At 40.6% G+C, this 24,034-nt stretch overlaps 1 protein-coding gene across 1 annotated transcript in view; it reads right to left on the reverse strand.

Moving 5' to 3' along the window:
• The window catches only part of CDKAL1 (CDK5 regulatory subunit associated protein 1 like 1), a 537,841-nt gene that overhangs the window by 90,699 nt on the left and 423,108 nt on the right, over positions 1-24,034 (reverse strand). The window contains exon 11 of the mRNA XM_049654971.1: positions 12,925-13,070. Within this exon, the coding sequence (XP_049510928.1) occupies positions 12,925-13,070 (146 nt within the window). The remainder of the gene's footprint in view (positions 1-12,924; positions 13,071-24,034) is intronic.

Here is a 24,034-nt window from a genome sequence, read left to right on the forward strand (position 1 = left end):
GGAGAGGGTCACAGGAGAAATACACGTAAGACTTTGCATGTAGTTTGTGATCTAGTGTGAGGGAGGCAGTTAAGTGGTGGGAGATGCCCCACATGGTACAGAAACACAAGAAATGCTCTCCATGAGGCTGAGGCCATTGCCACGTGCATACAAAAAGGACATTGAGGACAAGAAAAAACCTGTGGTGAAATGGACTCCTGTTTGGTATTAGAAAGTAAACAAAATAAAACAAAACCAAAACCCTAGAAGTAACATTTCTTTAAAAAAATTTTTTTTTTTAACGTTTTATTTATTTTTGAGACAGAGAGAGACACAGCATGAACAGGGGAGGGTCAGCGAGAGGGAGACACAGAATCTGAAACAGGCTCCAGGCTCTGAGCCGTCAGCACAGAGCCCGACGTGGGGCTCGAACTCACGGACCGCGAGATCATGACCTGAGCCGAAGTAGGCCGCTTAAGCGACTGAGCCACCCAGGCGCCCCAGGCGTTTCTTTGAGTCTTTCATAAAATGGTATTTTCTGATAATCACTGAAAACAACTGATAATATGTCCGAATATGGTTTAGCTTGTAAGGCTGTGTCAGTAGATACAAATCTAAAAAACTGAAGTCCGAACTGAAGTCGCTATCACCACCACCACCAATAAAAACTAAAGACCATCAACCGGCTCATGTGCAAAACCAGGTATGATACCCAAGAGAAAAAAATTCGATGCTTAGAATTAGAACTACAAATTGAATTCTTCTTTAGGGGAAGTTCTCAAACTGGAACACGAGAATGTTTTTAAAAGTACATGTAGGGGCGCCTGGGTGGCTCAGTCGATTAGGCCTCCGACTCTTGGTTTCGGCTCAGGTCATGATCTCACGATTCATGAGTTCGAGCCCTGTGAGCTGAGAGCGCGGAGCCTCTCCCTTGCTCTCTGCCCCTCCCCCACTCACGCTCTATCTCTCTCTCAAATAAATAAATGAAAAATTTTTTTAAAGTACATGCAGTGGCAGAGATTGTCGGTGTCCCCTCCATTTCCATTCCCTTCATCTCCCACAGAAGCAGGTTTTTAGCTAGACACACGGACGTCTGGAAGAAACACTGTTACTTCCCAGTTTCCCTTGCACCTCGAGATGGCCATCTTCTACTCTAAGAGACATAAGTGGTAGTGTCACATACAGCTCCAAGATGAGCTTTAAAGATAGGGAAGGAGAAGGAGATGAGCTTTAAAGATAAAGAAGGAGAGAGAGATACACCTTTCTTTCTCCTTTTTACTAGCTACTAGGCAGACTTAGTGGATGGATTTTAAGCAGCCGCCATGGACCACGACACAGAACTCATGGATAGCTGAGCACCAAGACAGAATCCCGGGTCCTTGCTACGTCTCACCAGTACCAGATGACTGACCACCTACTGACTATATTTTTTCCTATGTGATGGAGTAATATACACCTCCCTTATTTGAGATATTATTTTTTGTTTTTGGTCATTCACAGCCCAGACAAAATCTACCTAAAGTTGAATTCTACAAGTAACAGTACCTAGAAGGATGGCATTAGCTTAGCCGTGCAGCAGGTAGGAAGTACTCTTACTGCAGACTGGAAAGCTAATTAATGTTATATGTTGGCAAAACACTTGGTCAAAGAGTCAACTGCTGAACCTCAGTAGACAGACCAATAGTTGCTCAGTCTACAGCAGCAGAAGTGCTAACAAATTTCAGAATGTGAAGTATCAGCCTGCTCCTTCTTTTTGCTCTTGGCAACAGAGAACTCAGACTAGGAGTGGCCAACTGTAAACTGAGATTGAAGAAAAATCTCCCTTGAATTATAATCTACGTTGACTGAGAATCCTGTGATTTTGAGGTCTGCAAGTTTGCAAAGGCCGAGCAAACCAATTATAGGAACTGGCTACAATGCCGTCCGTACCTAAGATAGATTATGTGCCGCGCCATGTACTTGCCCAGTTTCCCGGAAGCAGTGGGATTATGAGTGTTTCAGATGGCCTCCAGGGAGTCATCACTAAGTTCAGAGTGGGGGGAGGAGGGCATAGGGTAGAGGCCAATAAATAAAATATGGAGTCTTCAGGTTCAATGCTATGCCCAGACATGCTTTTGACTCCACTTGTTTATTGAACTGACAAGAAATAAACAGATCAGAAGCATACTAAATTTTTAAGGGAAAAGGGTTGCAAAAGATGTACCATGACGGTCTGCAGAGTGCATATGTGTGCAACTTCCAGGTCTGAAACCAGCAACAGAAGGAAGCAGGCATGAAGTATTAGAATCCAGCCAGAACAGCATTCTCTCTAACGCCCAGCCCAGATATGGCCTTGCAGACCGGACCAATACAGGACAATCAGCTAGAAGGTCCATCCCTTCCCAGAGGGATGTCGCGGTTCTTCAGATGAGGTAACAAAGAATGTCCTTCAGTGCTAGGGCAGAATGTTGTCGTGATTCTACAAAGCAGGATTCAGTAATTTCCACTGAATAATAGCTGATAGGCGCTTCCCATTCCCCCAATATTAAATGGGACTTTCAAAAACTTATGATCTTATTTCTACTCCATTTTAAATGGGGACTTTGGGGACTTTGCAGCTGCATTTGGACCTTCTGAAGAGGACAGCATCGACCATAAACCATGGATATACAAAAGGACAGGGTAACTGGATGGGGCTAGGGTGGGTAAACTCTGTACATAGCAATAAGAGTGGCCAAAAGAGTGAGACTGTGGGAGAATACTAATTGTTCTCCACTATCTCATCTGCCCTTGTTTTCAACAGACCCCCACGTTTTCAGATGGGTGCAAGGCCACTCAAATTAAAGACTACGTTGCTTAGCCTTTCTTTCTGCTAAGTGCAGACATGTGGCTGGGTTCCGACTATTTAGATAAAATCACAGTGACATGTGTAACTATGGGAAAGTGTTTAAAAGGGAAGAACACATTTCCTCTTTTGCCCCTCACCTGCCTACAGACTGGAATGGAAACCTGATCGCTGGCGCTTAAGTAGCCACCTTGGACCATGAGATGAAAGCTATATCCTGTATCCCTGACATGCTGGAACTTTATGCAGCTCTACTGCTTAGCTCTGGACCTCATTTACATGACTGAAAAACTTCCACTTTCTTTATGCCATCACTTTCTTCTGTCACTTTCAGACAACTGAACTATCACTTTTATACATACAAATATACACATGTGCACGTGTGTAATCTAGGTAAACCCTTTCTCTTTAGATTTTATATCATCAACAAAATCAAACCAGTAAAGTATCCTTGTCTAAAGAAAGGAGATTGGTTTTCTGTAAGACCTGTAATTCAGTGTTTCCTTCTTGTCCATGGAAAGCCTATAATCAACACTTAAGCTCTGCCCCCCTATACTAGAGTTAATCCTGGGGTTTTACTATACTTACCAAACACAGTGGCTCTAAGTATGTGTATAATATTAACCATGATTTAAGAATGTCAGTCCCTAGGGGTGCCTGGGTGGCTCAATTGGTTAAGCATCTGGCTTCGGCTCAGGTCATGATTTCATGGTTCGTGGGTTCGAGCCCCATGTTGGGCTCTGTGCTGACAGCTCAGAGCCTGGAGCCTGCTTCGGATTTTGGGTCTCCTTCTCTTTCTGCCCCTCCCCTGCTGGTGCTCTGTCTGTAAATCTCTCTCAAAAGTAAACAAACATTAAAAAAAAAAGAATGTCAGTTTCTAGAAGACAGTCATCAGGTTTTACCAAGCTCTTAATATTCTACATCCAACAAGTGTCTGACACACAGTCTGTATCCAATAAGTATTAGTTGAATAAATGCAAGTCTTTGGCTCCTTTGAAATGAATATCAATTCACAATTGACTTTTTCGTCCTGTTTCCAGAATTTAAATTGGTCAGATCTTAACAGTCTGAAATTCAATCTTTAAAAACAATGATGGGTTACATCACTCTCTCTTTTTCCCATTGTTTGCTGCTGACTCAGTGATGGTACCTTTCAGATAATCCTGCCAAGTCTAGTACAACATCCCAAATTTCACGCACTGCATATGCTATGCTCCTCTGATTTCTTCCTGGGTTTTGATAAGAACATAAGGTCTTAGATAATAATGAGGGTTCAGGAAATGTCCATCAGAGAATGATGATAAGGATGAGGATGGGAAGTCAGAGTAACCAGAGCAACGGATCCCCCTGTGCCAGCAGCAAGTGATGAAATGATCAGTGTTAGGAACAGAGACTGCTCACGGGCAGGGGTTCGAGCTGGACACTGAATACGCTTGGTTCTAGGAAGGAAGGGTAAATAGGACACAGAAATTAGGCCTCACGAAGTTTCTGCCACACAGCAGATTACGTAGGACGATAGCTCTGTGACACCTAGCCATTAGTACAGCATTTTATTTGACTTGTACACACACTTGATGAACACACTCTGCAGTTCATAGTTAGAGATGCTGTGACAGATAAACCAGTCATTATCTCCTTGTACTTTTTCTTCCCTGTGCTCATAATCAAACACAGCTTATCATCTGTTTATGCAGAGGCTCTCCACCTGCTTGGGGAGTGAGAGTTTCAAAAGGGAGGGTATACTGACTAGAAAAAGGTGTAGTAAAGTTTTGGAAGAAGGTATGTGTAATCTGAAATTTTCTGTCTAACAATACAGTGCAATCCTTAATTAGAAAATTATGATCATCCCTAATGTTTTTAAGAATGACCCCACCTGGAAAGGCAAGATGTCACAGCGGCAATGAAAAGCATGTGGAGGTTCGCAGGCTGGAGCGTGAACCTGAACTCTGGCAGGTATCAGCACAGTAACTTTGGTCAAGTCGCTGTGTGCCTCAATTTCCTCACCTGTCAAATGGGGGTAATAATATTTTCCTATCTGGTATGAGCCATTGTGAAAATTACATGAGTTAATCCACATAAAGTACTTAGGTACTTAGCACATTGCTTCCTACATATTATACACTGAATACATATCACCTTATAATTATTGTTAGCTATAAGCCAGCAGGAGTTCACAGAACAGAGAATCTTTAAGAATAAAGAGTTTTCTGTTCTACCAAAGGGAATGGATCAGTTTCTCTGCAAAGAACAGATTTTCTTGTTTATGAAAAGAGAACTTTAATTAAAATAGAATGAGAGGTAGTACTCTGAGCCTTAACCTCTCTGGTTCCAGAGTAAATACCATGCATTCAGCCAATATGTATTATCCCCGCCTCTTGCTCCTGTGGCCCTGGATGCTGTGCACACAGCGTAGCAAAATGGGGGTCAAGGGGTCAAGGAAGACAAACTGAGCACCGTGCTCAGAACTGGGCATGCAGTCAACAGAGGACCACAGAGACACTACTACATCTCAACAGCTCTTGAGCACTTATGGTATTGGGGAAAGAAAATAATCTAAGAAGTATTTATTTTTTCCTCCAGAGCACCTAGCTCAGCACCCACTCCCAAGAGGCAACTCTAGCTGGCATTTGACCCTTACCATTTTCACTTTCCTAAAACTGCTATGTCCCTTGGCTTCCATGGTGCCATTTCCTCCTTCGTCTTCCCCTACGTGGGCCTGACCCTGCCTTTTCACCCTCATCACAGGATCTATCACCCAAATGCCGGTCTTCCCGAATCCCCTGTTCTTAGCCTTCCATTTTCTTTCTGCTGATCTCATCACCCACAGCTTCATCTGCCACTCAAAAGCTAATTACTCACAAACATGTATCTCTACATCCTCATCTCCTTCCTGGGCTCTTAGCCTACCTTTTGTATAGTCTACAGGGGCTCTCCCTTGGGTTTTCTTTCTTTTTTTTTTTCTTAAACATTTATTTTGAGTGAGAGAAGGAGAGAGTGCACGTGTGAGCAGGGGAGGGGCAGAGAAAGGGAGAAAGAGAGAGAGAATCCCAGGCAGGCTCCATGCTGTCAGCGAAGAGCCTGACGTGGGGCTCAATCCCATGAACCATGAGATCATGACCTGAGCCAAAATCAAGAGTTGGACGCTTAAATGACTGAGCCACCCAGTTCTCATCTCCCCTGGATTTTCTATACAGGTATTGCAAATTCAGTATGTCCCAAACCAAACTCATTTTTTCTATCCAAATTCTTCCTTCCTCTCGTTTTCCCTCTTCTATTAGGTTTTGGGATAAAACACCATCCTTGACACTCATGCATACCTTTCTCACCTTCCCTTAGAAGCACTGTAAATTTTACTTCATTATTATTTGTTGAGTCTACCTTACTGTCTCCCATCGCTAGAGCGCTGTGCCTTAGATTAGCACAACAGTACGGCACAATGACTGAGCTGCTCAGGCATCACAGGATCTGAGTTTTCACTGAGTTTCTACCACTGATTAGTGATTGCCTGACCATGGGAAAATTACTTAACATCCTTGGGACTTAAGGATTAAATAAGCTAACATATGTCACTGCCCTAGAGCAGTGCTTGGCACAAAAGTACAACTTAAAAATATTAGCCACTGGCTTTATTATTATCACCATATTAAGTATTACTATTGGTATTGATATTGTTGCATTTATTACAGAGCTGAGCACAAAACTGATAAATAAAAAAAAATGAGTGATTGAATCAATATTATTGTTAGGAAGATTGCTGTGCAGCAGAAACTGAAGACCTACTCTATTATGCATTAAATCACTGTGGGCTCTCACCAAGTCTTTTTAGCCAGTCTGAACTCTGAGGCTCACTTTAAAAAGTGCAGATTAGGGGCGCCTGGGTGGCTCAGTCGGTTAAGTGTCTGACTCTTGATTTCAGCTCAGGTCATGATCTCAAGGTCTGTGAGATCAAGGCCCTTGTCGGACGCTGTGCTGACAGCACGGGGCCTGCTTGGGATTCTCTCTCTCTCTGCCCCTCCCCTGCTTGTATGCTCTCTCTCTCAAGATAATTAAACAAACATTAAAAAAAAATAAAGTGGAGACTAAAAATACCTATCTTACATACTTCTGTGACTACATCATGACGTAGCATGTGAGCCCTGTGGAATATGAAAAGCACTCTATCAATGAAAGGAAAAATGCTTACTATCAGTACATGTTATCATACTATGCGACTCGACCCTTACGTTTACAACAAAACACTGAGGTAGAGAGAATGTACAAAGGATTAAGGGAAAGAAGCTTCTCTTCTCTGTGTTATTTCTGAAAGGAATAACACGATTGCATTGTAACGGAACGACAGAAGGTAGAAAGAGGTTAGGAATGATGAGATTTCTCTCCTGACCAGGCTAGACAGAAAATGTAAAGCATCAACAGAAGATGTAATTACTTTCAAACCAATGAATCACGTGTAGAATAATCCTACAATAATGCGGTATTTAGCACATGATGTCAGTATCTTCCAAATGTAAATATAATACGCTGTCAAAAAAAGAAAAAGTGTTTTCTTGCTACATAACTGTTCCAATAATACTTATTCATTCTTTTGAAAAAATGTAAAAGTAGCAAGGGAGGGAGAGGAAGACAACAGAATGTCGCTATTTCAAAAAGAGGTCCGACAAGAGATAAAATAGCGAACAAGGTCTCACGGACACCCAAGATAACAACCTAGTTAAAGATATTAGAAATGATGGAATAAAGTCAGAAAACAACTTTGAGGGAAGTATTTTGCCTAAATTATTTGGGAGGCGGTTTATTCAGTGACTAGAAACACATCTGGGAATCTGGGAATGCATGTGGAAGAAAACTTAATTACCTAGTCCTTGCCGAACCTCTCTTTTTTTTTTTTCCCCGCAATTTCTTTTCCTCTATTCTGACAGATATTGCTGCTCAGGTGTCCAGCCACTAGGAATAAAGCTAGATATAAAAACCGGAATAAAATACAAATTTAGCACAATGCCCTTTCATCAGACTGTGTTCCAGTATGGACACATGGATGATTGGGAGTAATGAAAGAAAGAAATGGGACTCAAGACGTTAATGAGTTAGCATCATTTTGTTTTTGTTTTTTTTTTTTCCCTTCAGACAGACTGGAAAAGTAGGTCACAGGATAGGCTGGGCAGTGTGAGATAACTCTGTGACTCACTTACAGAAATCAACCTGCCAAAGTGATCCCGGCTTTGTGCCCTCGTTGCCCCTTTACTGCCTGAGTACACAGCAGAGAGATGGGAGGACAGAGCTTTCTCTGCAACGCTGTACCTCCCCTCTGCTGAGTCCTCCCTGCTGAAAGGTTCCCTTTTACCCCGAGTGCTCACTGGTTACTGGCTATGGCATTTCACTGGGCAATCTCTGGGTAGAGTCAACTCAGGGGTGCGAATGGATATCACGATGCTAAAGGGTTAATATTCTACAAGCAACATGACAAATTGGCCCAGAATTACACAGCACATTGACAAATGATTACAGCAAATTCTGAGAATGGATAATATCATGTCATTTTTAGTCAACACAAAGACGCTACAGGAAGGTACAACTTAAGATCTATGCAACTAGCAGGTGAAAACGTAACTGGTCGTTAATTCACTCAAAATGCATCTACGGGGCAAGGGAGATGGACCCGGTCTCCCAGGTTTAAGGTCTGGTTAACATAAACCCAAAGGCCCCTGGACCTCCGACAAAATAATCTGTGGAAACAAAGAGATCTTTTCATATATAAACTCTTTCATGTCTTAAAATGTATCTATCAACAGGACATTCCTTCATCTTCTTTCACACTTTAATGTGTGAATTTGAGGACTCAGAGATTCTTTTCCTCAGCACGAGAACATATGCCTGAGAGAAGAATTCTATGTGTTGTCATTTTGTGAATATATGTGAATATACGGTTTTATGTTGGGGAAGTGATTGAGTTTACTGCTCAAAGGAGGGGGGCCCAATTAAAGTCCGTGTCCAAGGTCCCAACGCCCTAGGAACCCTACGTATATCACCTTCAACATACCAAAGTGAAAAACCCTCTCGTTAGGAAGTTAACTCTTTCAAAATAACATGAAAAAATACAATTTTATACTTTTTGAAAAAATTCCAGCAATATCTTAAAAAAGTAACAGAAAAACCAGTTCAGTGCCAATTAATAAAAGGAATAAAACTCATGAGGTATTTATTGAAAATCATAAAGACACCAATCTTTCTGAAACCAGAATGGCACCTTGGTGGTATAGTTTGCTTCCGTATCCCTCCAAATCCCATTACACATTTCAAGGAATCATCTTATCCATTCATATAAAAACATCAACTTAATTTTCCAACTGGATTAATAAATCTGAATAGAATAATTTAAGTCATATGATCGTCTGCTCACGACCAGCTGTTTTAAATTAGTATATTAAGTAATTTAGACACTTTTCTTTGCAAAGGTTGCGTGATTTAATAAATTCCCATATGCCTCAGCACGTGCCAGCACCACCAGGTTATCTCCAATCCAGCTGCTGTTAGGAGAACAGTTGCCAACTTTCAAACAACTGCAGAGAATAATGAATCAACTTCAAGCTGGCTCACAAGTAAACTTCTACTGCTCCCAGCTATCACATGGGCCGGTTTCAATGGTAAAGAAAATTAATTAAAGAGATTTCACCTCCCTGTGTTTCAGAAACAGGGAGTCATAAATATCACTGAATTAGTAGTTTAAAAGCCCCCGTAGCTTCAGGTAGACTTAAACAGTTTGGACTTCTGTCTTAAATGCTATAGGTTGTTTTAAAAATTGGATTTTTTGGGGCACCTGGGTGGCTCAGTCAGTTAAGTGGCCGACTTCGGCTCAGGTCATGATCTCGCAGTCCATGAGTTCTAGCCCCGCATCGGGCTCTGTGCTGACAGCTCAGAGCCTGGAGCCTGCTTTGGATTCTGTGTCTCCCTCTCTCTGACCCTCCCCTGTTCGTGCTCTGTCTCTCCCTGTCTCAAAAATAAATAAACGTTAAAAAAAAATAAAAATAATAAAATAAAAAATAAAAAAAATTGGATTTTTTTGATGAGACAGATTAGGATGTGCTCTGTTCCTTATTCGTAACATGAATTTATGAGAAGATTCATATTCATGGAGAAAAAAAATCAAGATTCTCATCTATTAAAGGCTCACTAGGAAAAAAAGGGCTTCAAAGGCTTCAGAGGAAAGAAGACATTAATACAGGAGCTTAAAAAGCAGCTGCAAGAGGAAAGCACCAAACAAGTCATTTTAAGTCACAGTCATTTTATGAATGCACAAAATGGCAAAATGACAGTGTGAGGTCCTCCTTCTAAAAAAGACAATATTTTATTGAATTCTGATTAAACACTGGACAAAGCAATTTGTGCCGGATCAGTTATCGAGACCACCAGTGCCACAGGAATCCCTGAGACTTTGGTGTTTCCAACAAGCACTCCTCTACTTGGCATAAAGCCATCTAGTTTTCATAGGGAAAAATAAGCAAAACATCACAGAAGAATTCCCTTACTTCATTTATTTCTAAATATTTGTTACAGTTGAAAAGTACTCCCTGGATGGGTGGACCTTCCCGAAAGGACAGGAAACACGTTTTCACTAAGGAGCACAGGTGGACTCCACTGTCCGTGCAGGAGAGAGTGCTGTATGCTTCTTCACAAGCAACAGGGCAGAATGGACAAAATACACAATTTTATGGTTCTGATGAACTGTGTAAAACCATGCAAGGATCACGTGATTAGTCGTGAGGATTTGATTTCTTCTTTTTTTCTGAAGAGTACCTGTAACTTTTCTCAGTCATCTGCTCTCTGTATCAGTGCACCATACTGTCTGCCTTCTACATTTTTCCAATACATCTCGTAAGTTAAAATCTAAGTATGAAATTGTATACCGAGGTTGCTTCTGCCCTCGCTGTACATATACAACACAGAGTTTTAATAAAAAACAACGTTTCAGAGATGCTATCTAGACCCATACTCTACCATTTCAGTGATTCACACTACTTGAAATTGACATTGTGGATGGATGGGTGTGGGATGGGGGCGTCTTCTCCAGGCATCTCCAGTATCCTCTCCAGGGATCTCTGATATTTCCAGCAATGGAAACACTACAGATCCTCAGGCAGAGTACTTCGTTCTGGGATCTTTCCGATAGCAGGGTAGCTCTAGAAAAGCTACAATGATGCCTCAGGGTAATTCAGAATCCAAAAAAAGGACAATGAGTTTAACCCATGAATAAAGGCAAGAAAGAGCCTACTCTCTAACACTTTGATGTGATCATCTTTTCACCTCTCTATACCTCACGGATGCTGTTGAGACTGTTCAAGATGCAACAGATTTAAGAAGGCCACCTTTGGAACAACATAAAAGGCTAGTACTTATTGTGAAATTGTTGCCTAGTTAGGTAGCCACAGTAATTCCCCAAACAACTGAGTCAGCACTCACCCAAGTGGAGGAGAAAGAGAGGTGTTGATTCCTTAACCTCACTGAATCACATTAATGCAACAAACTATTTGGAAAGTGTTCTAGTCTATTCTGCACAACAGGATGCATGTCTCCACTTGGCAAAATCTTGTGCAACAGGTATGAATTGTACACATTATTTGCCACTGCCCTAGTAATAAGCAAGAGGCAAGAAATTTCACAGGTGCAACAACTTATCTGCAATTTTGAAAACATTCCATTCACCAGGGCCAACGTGCCCAAAAGGACTCTCTCACAGGAGGCAAGTTTACCTACAATAAGCTAGAATGAACGCAAAGGAGAGATACAGGGAAACTTAACAGGCATCTAACATAAAAGTTCTCACACTTCAGCCTTGACCTCCATTCTGTTCAAGAGCAGAGAGTACTATGGATGGTAAGATCTGTCATTATTCTTTCTACTTTGAAGGCTGTATATATTTAACAATTACAATTGCGAAATCCGAGAATAAATACGCCTTCTATTCGCTGATTTGAATATTCGAACAATTAGCTGTGTTTGTTTGAAGGCACACAAGTGTCTTTATTTCTAGTGGTTAGGATAATCAAGAAATGCCTAGAGGTGGAAAAAAAATTTAGAAAGACATAAAGGAAAGATGAGGAAGGAAGGAGCAAGTAAAAAGAAGAAGAAAAAGATTTAAAAAGATTTCTATGTAGTCAGGATAAGTCACTAATTGAAGGTGGAAAAAATAACTGCTCACAGTTTGTATAAAGCAATCATACCCATGTAGCACTTCGACATGGTACAAAGGTATATAATTATAAACAAGAAGATGGAAACACAAAGTTGTATCTTAATTAAGAGAAACAACAGAGGAAAAAATTATGGAAAAAAATTATGGAAAGTAGGAAGACGCATGCCACAGATACGCCCGGATAAATGACATATCGCCACGGGGGGAGAGCAGTGCCCCAGACTTGAGAAGGTTTCGTATGACCTTGGCCAGCCCTGCTATTTCCTGCCTTGTATAATCACAGAAGGCAGTCAACGTTTGGTGATGATGAGAAGTAGGGTTTTGAAGAATATAATTATGGGCTGCAAGTGTTTTCTGTGGAAACAAAATGATCATTCATGTCTAAGATTGTGTAAATATGCCTTAATTTTGGTCAACAGCAATTTCAACTTTAAAAACACAGAATCCCAAAACCACCTTATACATCACAATTCTCCAAGTGATCTTCAGGGATAAGCGGGTAAAAGCAAGAACGTTCCAGATACTCTTCAAAAAATGCTACTTGGGAGAAAATTATCTACTCCGCGGTGACATGATTTGGCCGATCTCCACATCGGGCCCAGCTCACAACCTCAAAAAGCCACATTAAAGGAGATTTAAGCAAAGCCAACACAGTTTTCATCTACGAGGTCAGGTAGAAAAATGATTGCAATGCGTGTTACCTTGGACAGACTGTGGCAATCTCACACAAATTAATGGTATTTTGTGAACAGATGGGAGGTGGATATAAGAAGAAACCACATCAAGGGTCCCTAAGGAAACTTAAAGGCTCGGAAAGCTTCAAAACTCTCGCCTTCGCTCTGGTACCTTTAATTGTGGCTACAATAAGTGCATTTTTGCCACATGCTTTCGAAAGAAAAAAAGAAATGGTTATTTTCTTAAGTACTAACAGACTTACTTCTCTTTCAGAAAATCCACCACTCTTTTGAAGTCGGCCACGCAGTATTCTCTTCTCATTTCCGTGAGTACAGAGTCAGAGGCAGACTGGACCGGTATGTGCAGAAAAGCATAGACTCTGGGATGATTAAGGATTTTTGCCATTTCCTTTAAAAAAAAAAAAATGGAAGGAGAAAACATTAATCATTTTAAGGAATCAGGTAATGGTTCCCTTCAGATCAACACTCACAAGGGCAATCAAATCAACACGCTGAAAACAGACCAATCACCCAGGCTCTTCAAGCGAGTGTCGACTGGCAATACTCTCTGATGACATTTGGAAATTTAATGTTACTTTCAGAGGATTCCACGCAAGAGTGGCTTCCTCATGTTTATCGTCTCTGTTAGGTGACAAAACAAAGGTAAACTCATGGATGCCTAAAGAGGAAGGTTTTTGAGTCTTTCAAAATAAACACTCCCTTGCCTCAAAGAAGTTTTATTATTTTGCCTTGCTACATTAGCAGGAAAGACACCAAGAGTTAAACAGTTGAGGCTCTACAATCCTGTGAGCTTGGATAAAATCTCCAAATTTAAGGCCAGTCAACACTTTTTTTTTTTTAATACCGAAAGAGAAGAAGGAATATGTAACTCACCTGTTTCTTTTTCAGCTAGTTAATGAACACGTATTTTCTGAGTATCTACTATGCAAAAGACACAGCATCACACAATGAAGCTAACCAGTTGGCCGGCTGATAGCTAGATGTAGAGTGTGCAAGAAGGGAGGAACAGGAAGATGATCCAATTTTGCAAAGGTAGAGCAAAATGGAGCGAAGCAAATTAGGAAGCCCAGAGAGTGTCTTAAAATTCCTCAGAGGACACAAAGGTGGGCAGGGAAAAGAGTGATACAAGGAAAGCTGCGTGAATGTGACCATTTATGAAAGCAGTAAGAACACGAGACGGATTCAGTCCTTCTCCAACTGCCCCCTGCCACTGGCTCATCAACTGGAGCCTGGCGGAAGGGGGAGAAGAGGAGAAGAGGAAAAGAGAAGAGGGCGCAGGGGGAGAGGGCGTGTACAAAGAGACCAAGAAGTAAGAATGTTGAGAAAGGAGCTGCTCCTTGATAACCTGCATGCGACCAGTGATTTTTAGCTTTTGAAATACTGCATTTTCCTACGTGTTATTTCATTTCGTCCTTACAACAGTATTTTGAGGATCTATGGAGTCTGAGAGCCAGCTAATTCTGTAGAGTCACCTCCTAGCTCTTTAGGGGTCAGTCATGCATATGTATTAACCATGCCCTGTGTGTCTCCACTTTCTTTCCACCAACTGTGAACATCAGGGCTTTTAGGAATGCGCACGAAAAGAGCAATGAACTCGGATCGGTCACCTTCTTAATAGCAGCCTAGTCATTTAAAAAAATCATTTTGGACCAAGAAATTCAAATAGCCAAATAACAGGACTCCTTGGAATGTTTTATCCATACTTTCTCTACTAGAAATTAATAGGTATACACACCTTGTCTTGTATCTATCTGGAAAGACAGACAGATACGTGTCCATAGAGACATATACATTAGAGCTGGAGTTGAAGAGTTTCTTATTCAACAGAAAAACGAAGGCCTAACATATTATCTGTTCACAAAACTGTCATGTTTCTTGGCTGGGTATTCAGCCAGTAGGCTCTTCAGCACGAGCGGCACAGGAGGCCGCGTCAGGCGACGCTAATCATCACACACCCTGACGCATACATGCTGGCCTTCTGCTATGCTTCTCTGCTGGCCAGGTCTTTTGCGGCTGAACATCAAGATCCACAGTGTAACAAAAGTGTGTGTTTACTAAAGGGGCAGGACCCTGCGTTGGCCAACCTTCAACATACCTACTGTGATAAAAAGTGACACTTTAACAAGGAACATAATTCAGGGAATGAAATTTCACTCTCCTTCTCTGTGCCTCGGTTTTCTTACCTGTAAGACAGAGAGAGTGGCCGACCCACCTTCTAGGGATACCGGGAAAATAAAATAATTCAGTATGTGTTTACATGTAAGCCCTCAACAGACCAATTTATCTAATACTCTTCTTTCTTCCTTGAATAGTTTCTAAAGTTCACGGTAACACATTTTCATACAGAGAAATGGGAACCTGGGAACAGCATTTCAATGAGCTGGTTCCTGTAACTAGTAAGTGAAGGAGGTTTAACTTGTGCTGATGTGCATACAATAAATTAGAAAGCGGTTCCCAGCGAGCATGACCTTGGGCCAGAAAGGGGAGTGCAGTTTCTCTTGGAAACTCTCAGGGTGGCCTGCTATAAGCAGGACCCTGCTCCGGGTGAACTACTGGCCTGTCGCAGTATGACAACTTACAAATTGAAACGTTAATAGCAAACAGGGAGGATGAACGCGGTGGGCTTTTCCCGTGGGCTCTCAAAATAAGATTCCCCACTAGCAATTACCCTCAGCTTCATGCTACAGGCCCGGCAATGTTTTAGAATGGTAGGCGCCAGAACACAAAATAAAAATAAACTTACCCCTTAATTAAAGTCTGTATTTCTCCCACTAAAAGAATTAGGACTTCACAGATTCATGTACCCCGAAGAGACAGAGTAGATATTTTCTGTTCTGGTTTTAGGTCTATTCCTTTTCTCAAGAACTCTGCATGTTGGTGAAGGACCTTTTGGTTTCTTCACCTTTCAAAATTCTTCCCTTATTTCTAAGGTTCAGCTTATTGTTACAGGTTCTCTGGTGCCAGAGATTACTTCCTCCTCTCTGACGCCTCAGCAACTGCTCCTGCTGTTACCCAAGTGCTTTCTTGGTCCCACCTTGCCCCACGGTCATCGATCTCCAAGAGGGAGGCTCTCTGAGAGGAGGAAATAACTATCTTGCCCTTCTCGTTGGGTCCCCACAATGGTTACTGCTAGGTATACAACCAAACATGTAAATATTGATATGGGTTAAAACCACATGAACATACATGGAGAGAGATTTAAATTTTTTTTAAATGTTTATTCATTTGAGGGAGAGAGAGGCAGAGCACACGTCGGGGAGGGGCAGAGAGAGAGGGAGACACAGAATCCGAAGCAGGCTCCAGGCTGTGAGCTGTCACCACAGAGCCCGACGCGTGGCTCGAACTCATCAACCGTGAGATCGTGACCTGAGCCGAAGTTGGACACTTACTCGACTAAGCCACCCAGGCGCCCCCATAGAAAGAGAGTTAAAATGTGTGTGCTGTTTGATAGGAAGACAGATGTTCAAATAGTAATAGTTGGTTGGACTCAAGCAGGTAAACAAACATATGATTGGCCAGCCTTAGTTTTTGGAAGTGAAAAATTCTATGTTAATATATAAGTAAATATAAAGTAAAAATGAGACATTTCATAGGTAGAACCCCCTCCCCATTGGGTTATATATCTAAAAATCAGTTGCAGCTTTAGGTTGGAATCACAATGTGTTTTCTTAGGCAAGTAGTTTATAAATGCAATTAATTTATAAATTAATTATAAATGTGGGGCCCAGGTTAACCAAAGGAATAAGTGGGGGGGGGGCACTTAGTTCAAAATGTGGCTAACAAAAAAATGGCAGCCATGAGCAAACCCTGAGTTCTGAGCTGGCTGTGAGTCCGAGTAGGTGGGCAAGTATGCGAGTTGGTATGTGGGCACACGAGGGGTGTGTGTATGAGGAGCTGTGGTAGCAACTAGTATGGAAACAGTATCTCTTTTAATGTAAGGTCACTTACACTTTAAGGGCTAATGTATCAAGGCTGCTTAACATCTAGACGGTGACTACTTTAGAAGCAGGGATTACAGAATGGTTAACCAAATCAATGAAACAGTATTTCCACCCAGTGCTTTTCTTTGGAGCTCTCCTTTCACGAGCTGGTAATCGTCTCAATGTTTGTTAGTTTTTTTATGAAATTAAAAAGCAAAGAAAACGTAACGAGTTGACGAAAACAGACCATTTTTAAAAGCAATCCTATAACGGGTACATCGTTAAAAGAAATGTGTCATTTCTGTTGCTCTGCAGTCATCAAATGAATCATCATATTCTGTCTGGTTTTAAATATGTACGCTACCAGTTTAACAAGGTCACTCAGCGTGTGAGTGCACGAAATGTACTAATACTTGTATTCAGATGTCTGTGCATTCATTTTGATGGTTACCAGTCATAAAGTCTGCTCAGATTGTAGCTTTGTTAGAAAGTATATGCATATTTAAAAAGCTAATCTTGACAGTGCTACATTGTTTTCAACTAACCTAAGACATATGAGGAAGCAAAAAGCAAAAAGATACTTCAAAAAAAGATAAATTAAACCATTCCTTTAAGCATTGCAAACAAAGCTTATAGGAGATATCATTCACATGCCATACAATTGACCTATAAAAAAAGGTGTGCAATTAAATGCTTTTTAGTATATTCACAGGATGGTGCAGCCATCTAAAATCTAATTTTAGAATTGATTCATTCCCCCTAAAACGAATCCCAAATCTTCCCATTTTCCCCTTTCCACAACCCCCTCCCCCCAGTCCGAAACAATGAGCAGTCTACTCTCTGGCTTTACAAATTGCCTATTCTGGACAATTCATATAAATAGAACCATCAGTCATTCATGTTGAAGTACGTAGGCTTTTCTTTTCAATTAAATAAAATATAGCGATGTAGAGTTTATTAAATATGCCATTTCGTACAAAAGTACCTCAAATGTTCTCAATATTTATTAGCTTCAAAGGTAGTAAAGCAAGTTTCATCCATACTTATGGACTTCTGCAACACAATCTAATGGCATAAATCTGACAGAGATTAGCTGTTACATATAAAATCTTTTTAGGAAAAACTGTAACAGATACAAAAGATGGAGAGGGAATGTTAAAAAATTCTTTAAAAAAACTTCTCTTAAAAAGAGAAGAACTGGGGGAGGGGAGTATAACTGATCATTTTTTGGTTCCTATTTTTTTGTTGTTGTTTTATTGTGGCAAAATATATGTAACATAAAATTTCCCATTTTGACTACTTTTGAATGTATGATTCCATGACATTAAACATGCTTTCATGATGTTATATTCAGCCATCACCACTATCCATCTCTAGAACTTTTTTATCATCCCAAACTGAAAACTCTGTACCCATAAACATCACTCCCCATGCCTCCCTCCCCCTGCCCTTGGTAATCGCCATTTAGTTTCTGTCTATGAACCTGACTATTCTGCTAGGCACCTCATATAAGTGAAATCATTACAGTATCTGTCCTTTTTGTCTGGCTTATTTCACTTGGCGTAACATCTTCTACGTTCACCCTGCTGTAGCAATACTTTGCTATTCTAAGTATCTCTTCCAAGGAGCTGGGTGCTCCACTGTCAATGCCAGAGCACACTGTACAGGCTCCTATCAGCACTTACTTCCCTGTCCTGTAATTCTGCCATACATGCTCACACCCCAAGGATGTATCTTACTTATTCCCTGCATCTCCCCATATCCTCGCTAATGCCTGGCCCTTAAATACTTAAGTTATAGTTGAATGAACGAATGATTCGATGAGCCAATTAATTAGTCAACATGAATTATTTTAGAGGAAGTCCTACAAAGACTTCTAGGTAAAGGTCAAAACAGCAATGCCTGTGTTCTAGGAGATCCTATTTCCGGAGTCACCTTCAATACTCCCAAAGTCATGTAAGTCAAGATAAAATAAGACCGGAGTCATGTGTCATCCATTACTTCATTAATGACACCGTAACAGCCACTAAGTGAATTACCAGCACCTACATTTACTCTCAGCAATCTAAAAATAAATTATCATTTAACAGCAGCAGTAAGACAATTGAGGGAGCATAAGAAGAGAACACTTCCAATCCGCATGTCCCAAGTGAGGAGGATTAGATACTGTGAACAGATTCTAATTCACATTTGATCTATAACTTAATTATAAGAGGAAATTCACTTCCAAACTGCAAAGAGTTAACATTTTCAATATTTGCATTAATATAAGTTGAGCCCTCTGTTCTAATTAGCCTTCAAAGAAATGTTAAAAGGACTTCAATGCTCCTTTACCATTACAAGGGTCATCGTCAATAATCAGACTTTGCATTACAAAGATAAAAATGTATATGAATACTAATGTCAGAATGCTAAGAGTTGTAATCACACACACATTTGTCTTCAACTGATGTTACCATTGTTCTATTTCATAATTATTATTCCGCTCTGGTCACCAAGACATCAAGGGAGTTTTTATATCCTGTGGTGGTGATAGTTTCATGAATCTGTATGTATGTGAAAATTCATGAAAACTTGAACATACATGACTAAGTCCATTTTACTGTGCAAAATTTAAGATAAAACGGCAAAGAGGAAAACTCACAGTAAAATTTGTTGTGTTTTAAACACCATATAACATGAACAGGTAATAGCCTAAAAAAAAACAAACGAGCAATATAGTTGCCTTGTTTTCTATTAAAACAAAACAACACTGAGTCTTCTAAACACTAAAAGAACAAATCAATACTTGATCAGTTTAATGGGGAAAGTGCAGTCTGATTACACCGAGCACTCAGCAAAGGCTGTCCTATCGGCTTCTCTCAAACCTGACACAAATAATTAAGGAATGCGACTGAGAGGCAGAGGTTGAAGATATATTTCTCATTTCTTTATGGTCTCATCATTCAAAGGCTAACTTCAGGTAACTTCTGTTTCAAGTGTTAGGTGGTATACTAAGAAGAATGTTCTTGTAGTTTAATCGCTCCAGTCACAATTGCTTGGTGTGGACTTGCTCACAGCAAGTATTTAGTCAACATGAAACTAACTTTCTGGGACTGGGGATGCAGACAGAGAAGGACAGCAAACTCCTGGGCATCTTATAAACGTGCACAAACAAAACCACGTCCTCTGCAGATGAGCACAGTGCAGGGGTGGGGGTGGGGGCCCTATGTGCATCTCCTCTGACCCCTCATCTCCTGAAGTGGCTTCCCTCCCTATGGGGATGTTACCATCTCTGCCTAAACTCAGGAGTAGCCACATGACTTGAACAGCCAATGAGATGTGGGCAGAAATGACAGGTATGACTTCTGGACAGAAGGGTTTCTCCATCTCTAATTTTCCCCTTCTCCTACGATCGAAGTTCGGACGTAGAGACAGCTCAAACAGAGCTTCAGTCAGTCCCTGACAAGCATTTAGCATGAGCAAGGAAATACGTTTTTGTCATTATAAGACAGTGTCATTTTTTGAGATCATTTGTCATACAGCATTACCTCATGCATCCCACTGCCACACTGTCATTTTATGGATGAAGGAAAGAACATTTGGAGACATTTAAAATAATATGTTCAGGGGTACCTGGGTGGCTCAGTCGGTTAAGTGTCTGACTTCGGCTCAGGTCGTGATCTCACAGTTCGTGGGTTCGAGCCCCGGGTCAGGCTCTGTGCTGACAGCTGGGAGCCTGGAGCCTGCTTCAGATTCTGTGTCTCCCTCTCTCTCTGCCCCTCCCCTGCTCAGGCTCTGTCTCTCTCTCAGAAATAAATACACGTTAAAAAAACTTTTTTTAAATAAAAAATAAAGTTTATTTATTTATTTTGAGGAAGGGAGGGAGAGAGGGAGAGAGAGAGAGAGAGAGGGAGGGAGAGAAGGCGCACACAGGCAGAAGAGGGACAGAGAGAATCCTGAGCAGGTTCCACGCTGTTAGTGCGGCACTGGACGGCAGGGCTCAATCCCACAAACCGTGAGATCATGACCTGAGCTGAAATCAAGAGTTCAACGCTTTACAGACTGAGCCACCCAGGCACCCCTGCAAAGTCCTTTTCCTTAAGCAATTTTCAATAAATACTGGGATGGAACTATAAATCAGTTACAAAGAGAGAAGAGGGGAGGAAGAAATTAACTCGTTACATGGGCAGCAGAAGATTTCATTCCAAATGGAGTTCAATCTTCAAGGATAAAAATTTTCCAGGCAAACCGCACTGGTAACACATAACCTATCCCACGGTCTTGAGACACAAAGCTGCATATTTTGTACAATAATCTACCAACCTATTATATAAATTGTGCTTTTTTTTTTTTTTTTTTTTGCCTAATAATATCGATTATATCTTTTAAAGTACACTTGAGAAAAATAAGAAATGCACTTGGGGACCACTTAAGGTTTCCATACCTATTTACCCTTTTATCAAGTATACCAATTGTAACATTCTTTCTTGAAATCATGTTAAAGAGGGAATTGTTCACTTGAGAGATTTGGTTTATAGATCTTATGAAGCTGTACTCGTTACACACCTTTGGAAAAAAGATGCAAAAAGTAATTCGCATACATAAAATAATTTTAAAAGCCCACTTCTTTTAAAAAATAAACACTAAAAAATATTTTCCTGTATTATCAAAGTAATATGTATTCATTTTTGAGATTTTTGGGAAACAGAAAAATAGAATGGGAAAAACTAATAGTTACAACAATCACTGTTAAAAAAGAGAAACATTACTCTTATTATCATCTTAAAACAATCAAATTATAAAATTATATCCGATATTACCCAGAGGGCTTTAGAAGAAGTGAGATGATTTTCAAAGACCAAAATATTAAGCTAATAATATTCCTTAACAAAACATCATTCCTGTGAGCTCAGTTTTTTCCAAAATGAAAGAAAACCTTTCTTCTAGGCAGGGTCCAAATCACCCAGGCACTTAACACTCCAGGGGCTCTTAAAGCTGCCACATTAGCATAACAGGAGAGAAATCTGAATATGGGAACGACAAACAAAGGAGAATCAGAGATAACAATCAGCAAAACACCTTAGCATCGTTCTGGAAGAAGTTACTACCCTTAGAACAATGTTGTCCAGGGAGCTACAATGAGCGAGTGAACAAAATAAATAAGACAAGAAAGAAATTTCTTTGTTCGAGAAGAACATAAAAATGGGAATGAAAGTAAAAGATGAGGAGAGGGACAGACGGGCAGTCCTTTCCCCACTCCCAAAGGGACCGTAATGCGAGGGAGCTCTTCAAAGATCTTCAAGACCTTTGATCTTAAAAGCGTGCACCATCGGCAGTCATTTATTTAGAATGATTAGCAGGGGCACCAAAAAACGTTCTCAGCCCTCTGCAAATCACAATGCCATGAGTGGTGCAGCAGCAGTTAATAGTAACAACAACAATAATAATAGTAATAATAATAATAATAATAGTAATAATAATAATTGTGATGGTGATGTAAAAAATATAGCAGTTAGCATCCTCATGTACTAGAGGCTGTGCTAAGTCACATGCCTCAAATGTAAACTTCTGAACAAATTAGGAATTAGTTTTACTGCATCTAAGACTGAGAGAAGCTAACGACCTTGCCCAAGGGACACTGGCAGAACGGGATTGGAAACACTGGCACCCTGCCCCTGGAACCAGAATATGCCACCAGAATTACACCTCTTTGGTATAGGAGACATTTCGAGTTAAAGGCAATGGAGAAGCAGCAGACCCAGGAAAAGCGGTAAAACACAGGGCCTTTGTTTTCCTTTTGTAAAGGCAATTTCTATTTATAAAGGAAATTTTCATTTTTAAAGACGGAAATTTGGAAAAAAGAAAAAGATACAAATATGGACACTCTGGACCAGGAAGAGGAGAACATTGAACGATTCTCATGGGAGACAAAAAGTAAAACTTGGGTCTGCATTGCAAACCTTCCTAAGGAATCCTTGTTTACTTTTCCTGGCCACCTTCTTTTAACTGGTCTCCCTCACACAAAAGCCCCAAATCCCTTTTGTTTCAGCACAGGATGGTATACAGACCCAAGTTCCAAACACAGGGTTGGTGATTGTCAGGTGCTTCCTCGAGCACACGTGATGATGCATTTGTTGATCAACTTCTGTTTTACTCTCACTAATCTGTCTTTGGCCACTCTAACTTGCAGAACCCCTCCCAGAGAGACGAGGATGGGTAGAGGAAAAGATTTTTCCCCTCCCCTACGCACAGCTCCATCAAATGTGCCTCACAAAGCATCGTTCCTGCAGACCAATGTGTGCTTCTCCCTAAACCTAATATTCTTGAGGAACAGCACAAACTAACTCACGTGAAGGTGTTAGCAATAATTTCTGGGGGTGGGGCTGGACAGAAGCCTTGAAGAGGGATCTCTCTAAAAAGACTTAAATCTCTCTCTCTCTCTCTCTCTCTCTCTCTATATATATATATATATATATATATATATTAAAGTGGATTTAAATTTTAAGTTGCCTATTTTTCCTTATATCAGATTTATTAGAAATGTATGGATTTTTCAAACGTGTCAAAATGCATAAATTAAATAGCTCCTATTACATTGCTTGAAATTAGATGATAGTAAATGGGATCTTTGCAGTCTTTTGCTACTGAGCAGTATGAAATCTAAACTCAAACTGATAAATGGGTATATAATTTGTATAGGGCAACAAGGCAGGGTTCCTCCTGGTTCCTCCTGGTTCCACTTTAATTGTTTTCACTTGGTAAAATTGGCTTCACACATCAGTTCTTTAATTGGAGCTGAACTGAAAGCATTTGCAGTGACGGCGGGGTAGGCTGGCTTGTCGAAGAACACACTGTCAGAATATTCTGATATTCTAACCTGCTGCTTTTCTAAGCATCGTGGCTCCAATGTTACAGCACCAGACAGACTGTCTAGAACATAAAGATCAGGAAAAACTTCTCTTTCATGAAGCCAATTCACCTTTTAAGACTTGAGCTAATTTTTTACTGGTTTGTTTTGTTTTTAATTTTTTAAATGTTTATTTACTTTTGAGTGGGGGTGGGGGGGAGGCGCAGAGAGAGAGAGGGAGACAGAGGATCCAAAGCCACTCTGTGCCGACAGCAGAGAGCCCAACGTGGGGCTCGAACTCACGAACCGTGAGATCAGGGCCTGAGCCGAAGATGGGAGGCTTAACCAACTGAGCCACTCAGACATCCCAAAGTTTTGTTGTTTTTTAATCAAATGGAAGTTAAAATTCAGTGAGATTGAAATAAGATTTCTTCAAATTAGAGACGAAAATGAAGATTTTTATCAAAATCTTCTGTCAAAGCCTGTGCCTCTACAAATATGAAAAAAATAGGCTGCACCTTTATTGTAAGTTTCTGCCTCATGAGAATAGAATTTGATACAGAAGTGTTTTCAGATCTTAAATTCTGCCATTTTTATTGGACG

This window comes from Panthera uncia, assembly GCF_023721935.1.
Source record: "Panthera uncia isolate 11264 chromosome B2 unlocalized genomic scaffold, Puncia_PCG_1.0 HiC_scaffold_25, whole genome shotgun sequence".
Lineage (NCBI taxonomy): Eukaryota > Metazoa > Chordata > Mammalia > Carnivora > Felidae > Panthera > Panthera uncia.